Source organism: Orycteropus afer, unplaced genomic scaffold (assembly GCF_000298275.1).
Source record: "Orycteropus afer afer isolate SDZICR_OR568_19922 unplaced genomic scaffold, OryAfe1.0 scaffold00074, whole genome shotgun sequence".
NCBI lineage: Eukaryota > Metazoa > Chordata > Mammalia > Tubulidentata > Orycteropodidae > Orycteropus > Orycteropus afer.
In genome coordinates, this window is record NW_006921661.1 from 8,969,922 (window position 1) to 8,982,201 (window position 12,280).

The 12,280-nt window shown below is 40.7% G+C and overlaps 1 protein-coding gene across 1 annotated transcript in view; it reads left to right on the forward strand.

The window, feature by feature from the left end:
- Positions 1 to 513: 513 nt before the first annotated feature.
- The window catches only part of FCHSD2 (FCH and double SH3 domains 2), a 405,576-nt gene continuing 393,809 nt past the window's right edge, over positions 514 to 12,280 (forward strand). The window contains exons 1-2 of the mRNA XM_007940966.1: positions 514 to 534; positions 2,269 to 2,366. Of these exons, the coding sequence (XP_007939157.1) occupies positions 514 to 534; positions 2,269 to 2,366 (119 nt within the window). The remainder of the gene's footprint in view (positions 535 to 2,268; positions 2,367 to 12,280) is intronic.

Sequence of the window (12,280 nt, forward strand, 5' to 3'; positions counted from 1 at the left end):
CTGAGTGGCAGAGGCGAAGGCGAGAGCTTGGCGCCGCCTCTCTCCTCTTCGGAACGGGCGGAGGCGTTGGGCCCAGGGAGGGCCTGGCCGCCTGAGTTTGGGGGCCGCCGCGTCCGCCAGGAGCAGCGGAGCCTGCGGCGAGTGGGAAGCTCGGATAACGCGGCTGCCTCTCACGAACCGCTCGACGGGCTGGGAAACTCTACCTCCCGGTTCCAGGGTCCCCGCCCCTCTTGGTCTCCGCCTCTTTCTCTCACACACCCTCTAGGGCCGCCTGAGCCCCAGGCCTTCACACCACTCCTCCTTCTGTTCTTCATACTCGCCCTCCAACTGTGGTCCCTTTCCCTCCCTCCGGCCTTGATCTCTCCTGGACGAGTCTTGGTTCTCAGGCTCTCTTTTTACACACACACGCGCACGCGCGAGCGCGCGTTCACTGAGCCGCCCCCTCCTCTCCGGCCCTCCTACTCGTCCTTGGTAACGTTGCGGTCGAAAGAGGATTGATGTCCCTTCAGCATCATGCAGCCGCCGCCGAGGAAGGTGAGGGCGCAGCTGGGGGCTTTGGGGACTGATGGGCGATGCGTACAAGGAATGCGGCTTGGGCGACTGCTGCGCCCCCTCCCCCTTCCGCATGGGGAGGTGATCGCCCTTGCCTCGGGCTTGTCACCGAGTTGCCGCCGGCTTCAGGAGCGGGGCGCGCGTGTGAGGTGTCTTTCCGACCGAGGGGCGGCCAGGCCGGCTTCTGCATCGCGCTTAAGACCCCAGGCATTTCACTAGAGTTTCGAGTGTGCATTTGTGTGTGCACGCGCGCATCGCAATGCTGCCGGCTGCAAAGTGCATTCTCGAGGTTGCACCGAGGGGAGGTGAGGGAGCTCCTGCAGCTTTGCAGAGCCTTGTGGGTGTTGTGATTGTTTAGTCTGCACCACGTTTGAGCCTTCCAGGCTCTTGTCGCCACCCCGGCCCATTTGCACATTTCCAGGGGATTTGTTTCAAGCCTAGGCTTAAGGTTTGGCTCGCCTTTCCCACGGGGCGGCCGAGAAGTTGGAATAGTCACCGCCCCCCATCCCAGGGGAAAACAAGAAATGAAAGGTTGACTGGCCCTGCCTATTTCCCCGAAACCGCCTCGCCTTCAGACTAGGGGTGTGAAGGCAGTGGTGCCGCCCCCAAGAAGGCGAAAGTGGGGCCGTGCGTGGCGTGTATATTGCGAGCTGAGCTTGAATGGCCCGGGTGGGAGTGACGGGTGGTTGGGGCTTGTCAGCAGTTTTCCCGCTGCGCTCGCTCTTGGCGAACAGTTTCACTGTCCACTTCCCAGCTTCCCCAGGGGTCGGGGCTGTGTCCTTGTTTTTTTAATCCTGCAGATGTTAGTGAGTGTCCATTTAGGGAGCCGAGTGGGGGAGGCAGGTGTTCTAACCTCTCCTGGTGGGGCAAACATGCTGAATGCTGAACTCACTCGCATCTACTTCCTCGTCTTTCTTCTTACCCCCGGTTTCTCTACATATCTGAGATCTTTTCTTTCGTACATTTACCCCCAGCACTCCGGGTGTCCTTTATCTGGCTGTGGGGATTCTACACCCACTGTAACCTCGAACCCTGAGGTCCCGCCCGGCCTGGCGGGTGAGGCTCTTGAGGGCTTTTGCTTTTTCTCGCTGTTTGAAGTGGATCCTCCATGGCAACTGGCTTGCTGGGGTGGCTTAAAAGCACTGCATATGCTGGAAGGTCACTTTTGCTTTCTCCTTTGTAAGAAAGAGATCGTGATTTGATGCGATGTCAGCGAGTCGAGGGAGGATACCATCCTGAGACTGTCCTTTCTTGCAGCCATCATGGAATAATTTATCTACTCGATGCACATTTCATGATTGTGTAAATTTCAGTCACTACGTCTCAGCATTCCTTATGCCTGCCTACACTCTGCTCACCTCTCCTGGTATTTGAATCCTTTTTTGGAAGAAATAGAAGACAGACTCTTTAAAACTATAAGGAGACCGAGATATATATTCAACTTGTGCATGAGATGGGATGACTGATAGTTTATTTTGCACCTCTTTAATCTGTAATTTTTGTACTAGTGTATTTCAGGGTTCATTCAGCCTCTGTTTGAGGCCGTTTCATTAGTTTTTTCTGTTTGAAGAGTATCAATAAATAAAACTGTGTGCCTAGCAATAGATTTATGGTCTTTAGGGTAGAGGTAGAGGCAAGCATTAAATATTTTCCTCAAGTAAATTTGTTGTTTTTAAAGTTGCAGTAAGGCCTTCATAAATATTTGGTATATTTTAGGTGAAAGTTACTCAAGAACTGAAAAACATTCAAGTTGAACAGATGACAAAACTTCAAGCCAAGCATCAAGCAGAATGTGATTTGCTTGAAGATATGAGGTAAGGTTATAGTAAATACAAAAATTTGAGAACTTCTCTCAGTTTCCAAGAACCTTTGTGTTACCAAACCCCAGGAACTGCTGATGGAATTTCCTTTTGGATTTCCTGTTTTAAGGCTGTTAGAGGTTTGACTCAGCTGGAAATTATAACTGGAACTAACACAATACGAACTTTTTTTTTCTTTCAGTGGGAGAACATGTAATTTACACATACAATTATGAAAAAACAAGGTCTTAGAAATTTATCAATAAACTCATAGTTATTGAAGTAGAAATTCTTAATGCAAGTAATCTTTCCATTGAAGTGTAAAAATTATTTATTGACCTTAACAATTTTAAGCAGTTAGATTTTAAACTGACAACTGTGTTTAATATTTAATATCTGGGGGTGAGCCAGTCAATCCTAGATGCTTATATGCTAGTACTATTTGTTAGAATGTGACAAAGACTATCCTTGAATGTTAAATTTAGTGTGAAATGTGTTTATCTTATTTATCATTTTAACATAGTTACCTGTGTTCATAATCAAGATAATTTTGAATTTAATAGATAGGACATCTTGCCAATATTGTGAAAATAAACGTTGTTATCGAAATGCCACTTATTTAACAATCCTTTAATACTGACAGTTCAACATACTTTTTTAAAAAAATTTTATTGTTATTTGGGTGAAAGTTTACAGAGCAAATTCATCTTCCATGTAGCAGTTCACATACACTCTATCTCGTGACATTGAGTATACTCTCCCACAATGCAGTAGCTCTCCTCCCGCTTCTTCCCCATAGCCACCTGTTCCCTGTGTCCTTCCCTCCCATGTACTCCTGCCCCTGAGCTGTCTCCTTATACGTAAACAGTATTCTTCCCATGATTGATCTTCTATTCTCCCATGATTGATCTCTCCAAGGAGTGTATTTACCTAATATAAATGTTCAGCTCATATGCCTATCTTTTGTTTGGCTGGAAGCCACAGGTGTGGATTCAATTCCAGACCTTAATGGCAGCTAGGGGCCATAGTCTCAGGGGTTTCACCAGGATCTATCAGACCAGCAAACCTGGTCCCCCTGTTCCACCCCCTCCCCATGATTTTGAGTTTTACTCCACATTTTTCTCCCACTCTATCCAGGATCTCCTAAGTAGATCTCCCTCTGGGTGGCTGACAGTGGTAGCCAGGCACCCTCTAGTTCTTCTGGGCTCATAGTCATATAGGCTGAGGATCTCTTGGTGTACCAGTCCGTTGGACTAATTGTTCCCATGTGTCTTTGGTTTTCTTCATTCTTCTTTGCTCTGGGCAAGGAGAGACTCATCGTTGCATCTAGATGGCAGCTTGCAAGCTTTTAAGATCCCAGTTGCTACTCACCAAAGTAGGGTGTGGAACAATGTTTTTGTGTAGGCTGTTATGTCACACTTGTAGAAACATTGTCTGCCAACCCTATACATGGTCATGGACATACTGCTTCCTGCATTCATCCTGACCACCCATCTGTACACCCGTAGATCAATGCTTGCCATCACTGACAACGCAGTACTGCATCAACATACATTTTTATAAGGATGAAAGATGATTTGCATGTTGAAATTGAGTGGCTGTAATTCTTATTTCCCTTTATTAATACATTTATCTAATTGGAACTGGTTCTGTAAGCTTCATTAGGCCTGTTTTTCCTGTGGTATCCTAACTTCATGTTGGTTTCATGAGAAAATATTAACTGTATATTGTTATGATAAAATTATCTATGGATAGTTGAATTGTTTATAGCCAAAGATTTTAGTTTAAGAAGTTCCTTTTTTCTTTCCCTGTATTTAACATCGGTGTTATTTATAAGCATTTCTGCTGTATACCTGTCTTTTCAAGGTTTCCAGCCAAGGCAATAATTATAATCTCACTCAGACTTAGATATACCAAGATTATCTTTTTTGACTGAACGTACTCTTACTTTCATTCTGTATTGTTTCTTTTTGTTTTTCTTGTGGCCACAAGGAAATCTTCAGACTTAAGTAATTCCTTGCAAGATAGCTGAAACTCCACGTGGTTAAAAATTCAAGGTTCTTAAAGTGGACTAGGAGCTCTGGTAGCATAGTGCCTAAGGGACTTGACTGCTAACCAGAAGGCTGGCGGTTCAAACCCACCAGCCACTCCTTGTAAGGAAGGTTGGGCAATCTACTTCCGAAGTGATACCACCTCGGAAACCCAAGGATGGGTTGCTATGAGTCGAGGCCGACTTGACAGTACATAACGACAGCAACAACAATAACATTAAGTGGGCTTAAGGTATTGGACTGCTAACCAGAGGGCTGGCGGTTCAAACCCACCAGCAACTCCTCGGAAGGAAGATGGGGCAATCTACTTCCGTAGTGATACTGCCTCGGAAACCCAAGGAGGGGTCGCTATGAGTCAGGTCTGACTCAACGGCACATAACAACAACAAAGGTATTTGAGTAGTAATCTCTAGATGAAGAAGTAATTAATTGTAGAAGCAATTTAGGAGCTCTGGTAGCATTAGTGGCTAAAGCACTTGACTGCTAACCAGAAGGCTGGCGGTTCAAACTTACCAGCCACTCCTCGGAAGGAAGGTTGGGCAATCCTACTTCCGTAGTGATACTGCCTCGGAAACCCAAGGAGGGGTCACTATGAGTTGGGGGTTGACTCGACGGCACATAATAACAATTATTGTTTATAGCTCAAAGATTTTAGTTTTGAAGTTCCTTTTTTCTTTCCCCATATTTAACATTGGTATTTATGAGCATTTCTGCTGTATACATGTCTTTTCTGGTGTACAGGTTTTCATGTGAGTGAAGATCCTGGGTGGGTTGGATGTTGTTGTTGTTGTTATGTGCCGTCAAGTCAGACCCGACTCATAGCGACCCCTCCTTGGGTTTCCAAGGCAGTATCACTACAGAAGTAGATTGCCCCATCTTCCTTCTGAGGAGTGGCTGGTGGGTTTGAACCGCCAGCCTTCTGGTTAGCAATCAAGTGCTTTAGGCACTAGGCTACCAGAGCTCCCAGTGGGGTGGATAGTCAGTGGTTATTAAGTCCTGTTGTTAGTATCTTCTGAATTCTTTTTGATTGCATTCTTTTGTCTTTGTCCTCTATTGTCTGTAAGTTAGTTTAGGAGCTAATGTCTCTAAATCTTACTCATTTTTGTATCCACTGTACCCTTTATTGGGTGCTCTGGTGGCATAGTGCCTAAGGCATTTGACTGCTAACCAGAAGGCTGGCAGTTCAAACCCACCAGCCACTCCTTGGAAGGAAGATTGGGCAATCTTCCATAGTGATATCGCATCGGAAACCCAAGGAGGGGTTGCTATGAGTTGGATCCAACTCGATGGCAGTGAGTTTGGAGTTAGTGTGAGTACCCTTTATTTGGGCTGGTAGAAATGGATATTGGCGTCAGACTGTCTTGGCTTTGTGTTCAGGCTTTATCACTTATTAGTTGTGCTGACTTCTGGAAAATGACTTAAACTTTATAAACTTCAGTTTTCTCATCTGTGAAATGGCATAATACTGACCCCTATTTACAGGGCTCCTGTGCAGATAAAATGACAATGCAAATAAGATGTGGCAAATAATCACTGCTAAATTGATGTAGGTATTGCTCCTGTTGCTCTTGTTGTTGGTATTTCTGTTGGTGACCCTATTGCTTTTCACTCGCATTATTGCAGTAATATCCAAATATTACAGTAGTTGTTGTTGTTAGGTGCCGTTGAGTTGGTTTTGACTCTTAGTGACACTATATGCAACAGAACAAACACTCCCCGGTCCTGTACAATCACTACTGTTGCCATATTTGAGCTCATTGTTGCAGGCACTGTGTCAGTCCATCTTGTTGAGAGTCTTCCCCATTTTCGCTGACCCTCTATCATACTAAGCATGTATTCTTCTTCTGATAACATGTCCAAAGCACATGAGACAGAGTCTTACTATCCTGGCTTCTAAGAAGCATTCTGGCTATACTTCTTTTTTTTAAATGCATTTTATTGAAATAAAATTTAGGTACAGTGAAATACACAAAACTAAAGTGACATGGGTCAATGGCATTTTTATTTTTTTTGGCGGTGTTCCCTCCTATCTCCTCCCACCCCTGGCAATGAACAAAGAAAGTTTCCATATATAAACCTTTCCTTGACCTCTACAACAATGAACTAATACTGTATTTGTCCTTCTGTGATTGACTTATTATACTCAGCATAATGTCCTCCAAGCTCATCCATATTATGTGGTGTTTTGCAGACTCTGCATTATTTATTGCTCCATAGCATTCCATTATGTTTGTGTACCGTAGTTTGGTCATCTACTCTTCTGCTGATGGGCATGTAAGTTGTTTCCATCTTTTTACTATTGCAAATAATGCTGCGATGAACATGAGTGTGCATATATCTGTTCCTGTCCTGGCTCTCACCTCTCTAGGATATATACCTAGTAATGGGATTGCTGGGTCAAATGGTATCTTCAATTCCAGCTTTCTAAGGAATTGCCAGATTGCTTTCTACAGTGTTTTTATCACTTAACAGTCCGACCACCAGTGTATGAGCGTCCCAATCTCTTTACATCCCCACCAGCATTTGTTGTCTTCTGTCTCATTGAACCTTGCCATCAGTGCTGGGGTGAGATGGTATCTGGTTTTGATTTGCATCTCTCTGATGGCCAGTAGTTGTGTGAGCATTTCTTCATGTATTAGCTTCTGGCTATACTTCTTCCAAGACAGCTTTGTTCTTTTGGCAGTCCATAGTTTATTGAATATTCTTCACCAGCACCATAATTGAAAGTCATCAATTCTTCGATATTATGGTAGTTTCCTCATATCTCATATTTTCCATCCGTTCATTCTCCTTTTAAATCTCTCTCCTATGTTGCCATCAATTAGCTTTCTAAAAACATTGTTACTATATATCAGACTCTTTGTGGCCTTTTGGATAAAGATGAAACACATTGTCATACATAAATGGTCTTCTACAACCTAGCTGCAAGCCTCCTTTCTTGGCTTAATTACTACTATTTCATGCCCATGAATGCTTCCTTCTTGTCTGCTTTGCTCTGGACACTCTGGACTTTAGGTTTTCTGCTGTGCTGTCTACATTCATTCCTTTGTATTGCCCTCTTTGTCTGTTGACACCTTTCCTCCCTTTGCCTGTTGATACCCTTTCTCTCAGTTTTTCATTGGCAAATTCTGGTTTCCAGCAACTCTGGAAGTTGGTTGTTCTCTGCCATCTCTGAGAATTTTAATTTTGCTTATGTTTCTGGCTTTTCCATCTTACATGAATTCTTTTAGGTCAGGGGCTAAGTCTTACTTATTTTTTATGTCTACTGTATCCTTTATTTAGGCTGCTAGAATTCTAAAATGAATATAGTAGTTATATTTAAATGTGCCTTATTTGTCCTCAGGTGAGATATAAACTCAGTAGGAGACTATGGTGTGTTATACTCTGCGGGGACTTTAAATGTACCATGCTATTTGATGTAGAGTATATCTCTGTATATCTATGTAATATGTAAATGCAGAGATTGTTGGTGTGCTGAGAATTAATGGATTTTTTTAAATTACTTTAAAGGATTCTTTATTTTAAAATGTGTTTTCCTTTTTGTATTATATTAGAGGAATGAATCCTGTCACTCCTACATAGTTGTGAGTGGAATAATAAACTGCTAAAACATGAGTTTAGGCTTCTGATTTGCTTTTTTTTATTTTCCAGTGATTATATTGAATTGGAGGTTGAAACTTCTGTACTCTTGATATTCTTGATAAGTTTAGTTGCTTGAGGAGGAAGGTGATCCTGGTCTGTCCTGGAAGTGGTATGACCTTTAAAACATTTCATTAGAAATTTCTGAACTTTAAGGCTGGTTTTTATATGTATTATGTTGTAAAGAATCTTACCTGCTTTTATTTTTTTTAAGTCTGACATTCCTGGGTCCCCACAAATGGTACTTCTTTCTAACGGCCCTTGCCTCCCAGTTTTGTGTTCAATTTAAGTTAGTATGGATGTACTCAGAAAAGTTCAATTTAGTTCTCATTCTTAACTATAAAGAAATTAGTAATAAAGTTTTTATAACTTAAAAAAAATGAAACTTAAAAAACTCAAGCTGTAAATAGACTTTCATGCTGGGTTATGGCTAGTTCAGTTCTACTGTGAAACACTTGGGTTGTCATGGGTCATATTGATGGCAGCGGGCTTGTTGTTAGTTCTTGTGCCACCCACCCCTCACTTTCTGGTCTGGAATTTTAAGGAGAGGAGACTAATTATGATTTTTTTTTTCCTTTCCTCTGTTCTCCTTTTTCAGTTCATTTGTTTCAGGGATGCATTTGGAAGCTAGCATACTGGGAGTAAAGTATGAGAAGGAAAGATAGCTCATTTGTTGTTAATCAGGACATTCCATGCTTTGGGGAGATTTTATACTGAAGTGTTTCCTGTTGACTTTTACTGTCAGCAGTAGACAAGTACACTTTACTTTCTTTTTAGCTTTATTTTTTTCACTCTTTGCTTTCTAAGGTCACTTGCAAGTAAGTTTCTAAATACTATGGTTTATGTACTTTTCTTCTTAGTATTGTTTGTCCTTGTGATAAGCTAAGAAGTGTCAATAAAGAAAGTTTCTTTCCAGAGAGCCAGAATCTAAATAACTTAGCAGACATTTTAGGAGGTCATTATATAATATGGAGAAATCAGAATTTTAGAGTCAGATGGATACTATTAAATTTGTTCATTTCCAGATGAAAATGGAAACAGGCACAGAGAGTTTAAGTGAATCATTTTGGTAAGGACTTGAACTAATTTTTCCTAGTTTCTAGACTAGTAAACTCCCCTTTTACCTGTGGTTCTCAAGCTTTTAAACAAGGAACTCATCATGAGTCCCATATTTTGAAATAATTTGCCTATCAAAAACTACGTTACTAGCTAATAATTTATTTTCTTCTTCTTTACTTTTTATACGTTTCCTACAGTGAGCTGTCTATAAGCTTTGAATTGGTATTTTAAAATAAGTAACATTGAGCCTGTCCAAAGGCAAAAACACTTAAAAGTTTAATAACCTTAGAGAGGGCTGAATGCACGATTTTGCACAAATGATGTAAAAAGTTCAAACTTGCTCAAGAAGCATTTGTTCGACCTTTGCTGACACCTGGAAGTCTAAAGACTTCAAATAAAGAAACACTGTTACCATATGTCTTCTATAAATTGCAGGGTCATAGGAGTCACTGAAGATTGATTCTGAAGTCTGTTTATAGATGCACTAAGACTTTTTTCATTGTTTCAGAGGCTGTTAAGTGTAGAAAGGAACCTGATAGGTGATCTTATTTTTTAAACAGCTTTATTGAGATACAATTCATAATCCGTACAATTCACTCACTTAAAAGTATTTGACTTAATGTTTTTCAGTGTATTCAAAGAGTTGTTTAACTACCGCCAAAATCTAACTTTAGAACATTTTTCTCCCCCTGAAAGAAACTCTGTACCCCTTTGTAGTCACTTTCCTTCCTCTTCCCCAGCCCTACACAACTACTAATTTACTTCCTGTCTTTGTAGAAATGGACTCTGTATAAATGGAATCACATAATATGTTGTCTTTTGTGACTGACTTCTTTTACTTAGCATGATGTTTTCAAGGTTCATCCATGTTGTGGCACATATCATTCTTTTTTATTGCCAAATAATACTACTTTATTTGGATATATTACATCTTATTTATCCATCCATCAGTTGATGGATAGTTGAGTTGTTTCTACTTTTTGCCTATTATGAATAAAGTTACTTTGAACATTTTGAGGAATTGCCAGACTGTTTTCGAAGGCAGCTGCATCATTTTATATTCTTAGCAATGTGTGAGAAATCCAGTTTTTTTTTTTTGCCACGATTGTTATTATCTGTCTCTTTGATTATAGCCATCCCAGTGGGTATGAAAACCTTGACAACTTTAGTCTTTTGTCTGTTTATCATGATGTTGCTTATTGGTCCAGTTGTGAGGATTTTTGTTTTCTTTATGTTGAGTTATAATCCATACTGAACGCTGTAGTCTTTGATCTTCATCAGTAAATGCTTTAAGTCCTCATTGCTTTCAGCAAGTATGGTATGTCATCTGCATATTGTAGGTTGTTAATGAGTCTTCCTCCAATTCTGATGTCGTGTTCTTCTTTATATAGTCCAGCTCCTCAGATTATTTGTTTAGCGTATAGATTGAATAAGTATTGTGAAAGGATACAACCCTGATACATATCTTTCCAGATTTTATACCACTTACTATCCTGTTATTCTATTCAAATGACTACCTATTGGTCTACATATAGGTCCCACACGAGCACAATTTAGTGGTCTGGAATTCCTGTTCTTTGAGACATTATCCATAATTTTTATGATCCACACAGTTGAATGCCTTTGCATATCAATAAAACATGGAGTCAAGAAATCAAGTGACATATTGCATTAAGCAAATTTGCAAAAAACTTCTATGAAGTGTTAAAAAGCAAAGATGTCACTTTGTCAATTAAGGTGTGCTTGACCCAAGCCATGGTGTTTTCAGTCACCTCATATGCCTGTGAGAGCTCGACAATGAATAAGACTTCAAAAGAGTTGATACATTTGAGTTGTGGGGTTAGTGAAGAATATTGAATGTATCATAGACTGCTAGAAGAATGAACAAATCTGTCTTGGAAGAAGTACAGCCAGAATGTTCCTTAGAAACATAAATGGCCAGACTTCATCTTATATGCTTTGGTCATGTTGTCAGATTGGACCAGTGCCTGGAGGAGTATATCATGCTGGGTAGAGTAGAGGGTTGGCAAAAAAGGGGAAGACCCTCCATGAGATGGATTGACACAATGGCTGTGATGATGGACTCAAGCATGGCAGCAGTTGTGAGGATGGCACAGGAGAAGGCAGCGTTTTGTCCTGTGCATAGATAGGGTCACTGTGAGCTGAAACTGGCTTGACAGCACCTAACAACAGCAACATATGCATGTGAAAGGTAGACAAGGAGTAAGAAAGACCAAAGAGAAATCGATGCATTTGAATTATGGTGTTTACGAAGAATATTGAATATGCCAGAAGAATGAACAAATCTATCTTGGAAGAAGTACAGTTGGAATGTTCCTTAGAAGCAAGAATGACAAGACTTCATCTCATGTACTTTGGCATGTTATCAGGAGGGCCCAGTTATAGGAGAAGGATATCGTGTTTGTTAAAGTGGAGAATGAGAAAAAAAGAGGAAGACCCTCAATGAGATGGATTGACACAGTGGTTGTTACAGTGGGCTCAAGCAGAGCAATGATTATGAGAATGGTGCAGGATTGAGCAGTGTTTTGTTATGTTGTGCATAGAGTTGCTGTGAATCAGAACCGATTCAATGGTACCTAACAACAATAAAGTGTGTATACGCTCATGTATTGTGGTTTCGATCTGCATTTCTGACTAATGATGTTGAATATCTTTTCATGTGGTTATTTGTTCATTTGTGTATCTTCTTTGAAAAATATTTATTCATCTCCTTTACCCATATTTAATTGTTCTTTTATCTTTTTGTTTATTGAATTATGAGAGTTTTTGTATATATCTTATCAGATATATGATTTTCAAATATTTGCAATTTTTTTTTCCATTCTATGAAAGAATCACCTGAGGTGATTCTCACATGCACTGAATTTTGAGAACCACTGAAATAGTGGAAAGAATAAGGACTTTGAAGGTAGATCAGAGATTGGATCCCACCTCTGCCACTTAGCAGGTGGGTAATCTTGGACAAGTTACTAAATTTCTTTTTTTTTTTAAATTTTATTTTGATTTGGGTGAAGATTTACAGAGTAAATTCACTTTTCATACAGCAGTTCACATAATATACTTTGTCTCATGTCATTGACCAAAATTTACAGTGCCACAGCTCCCCTCCCACTTCCTCCCCATAGTTACCTCTTCCCAGTGTCCATCCCTCCATACTCT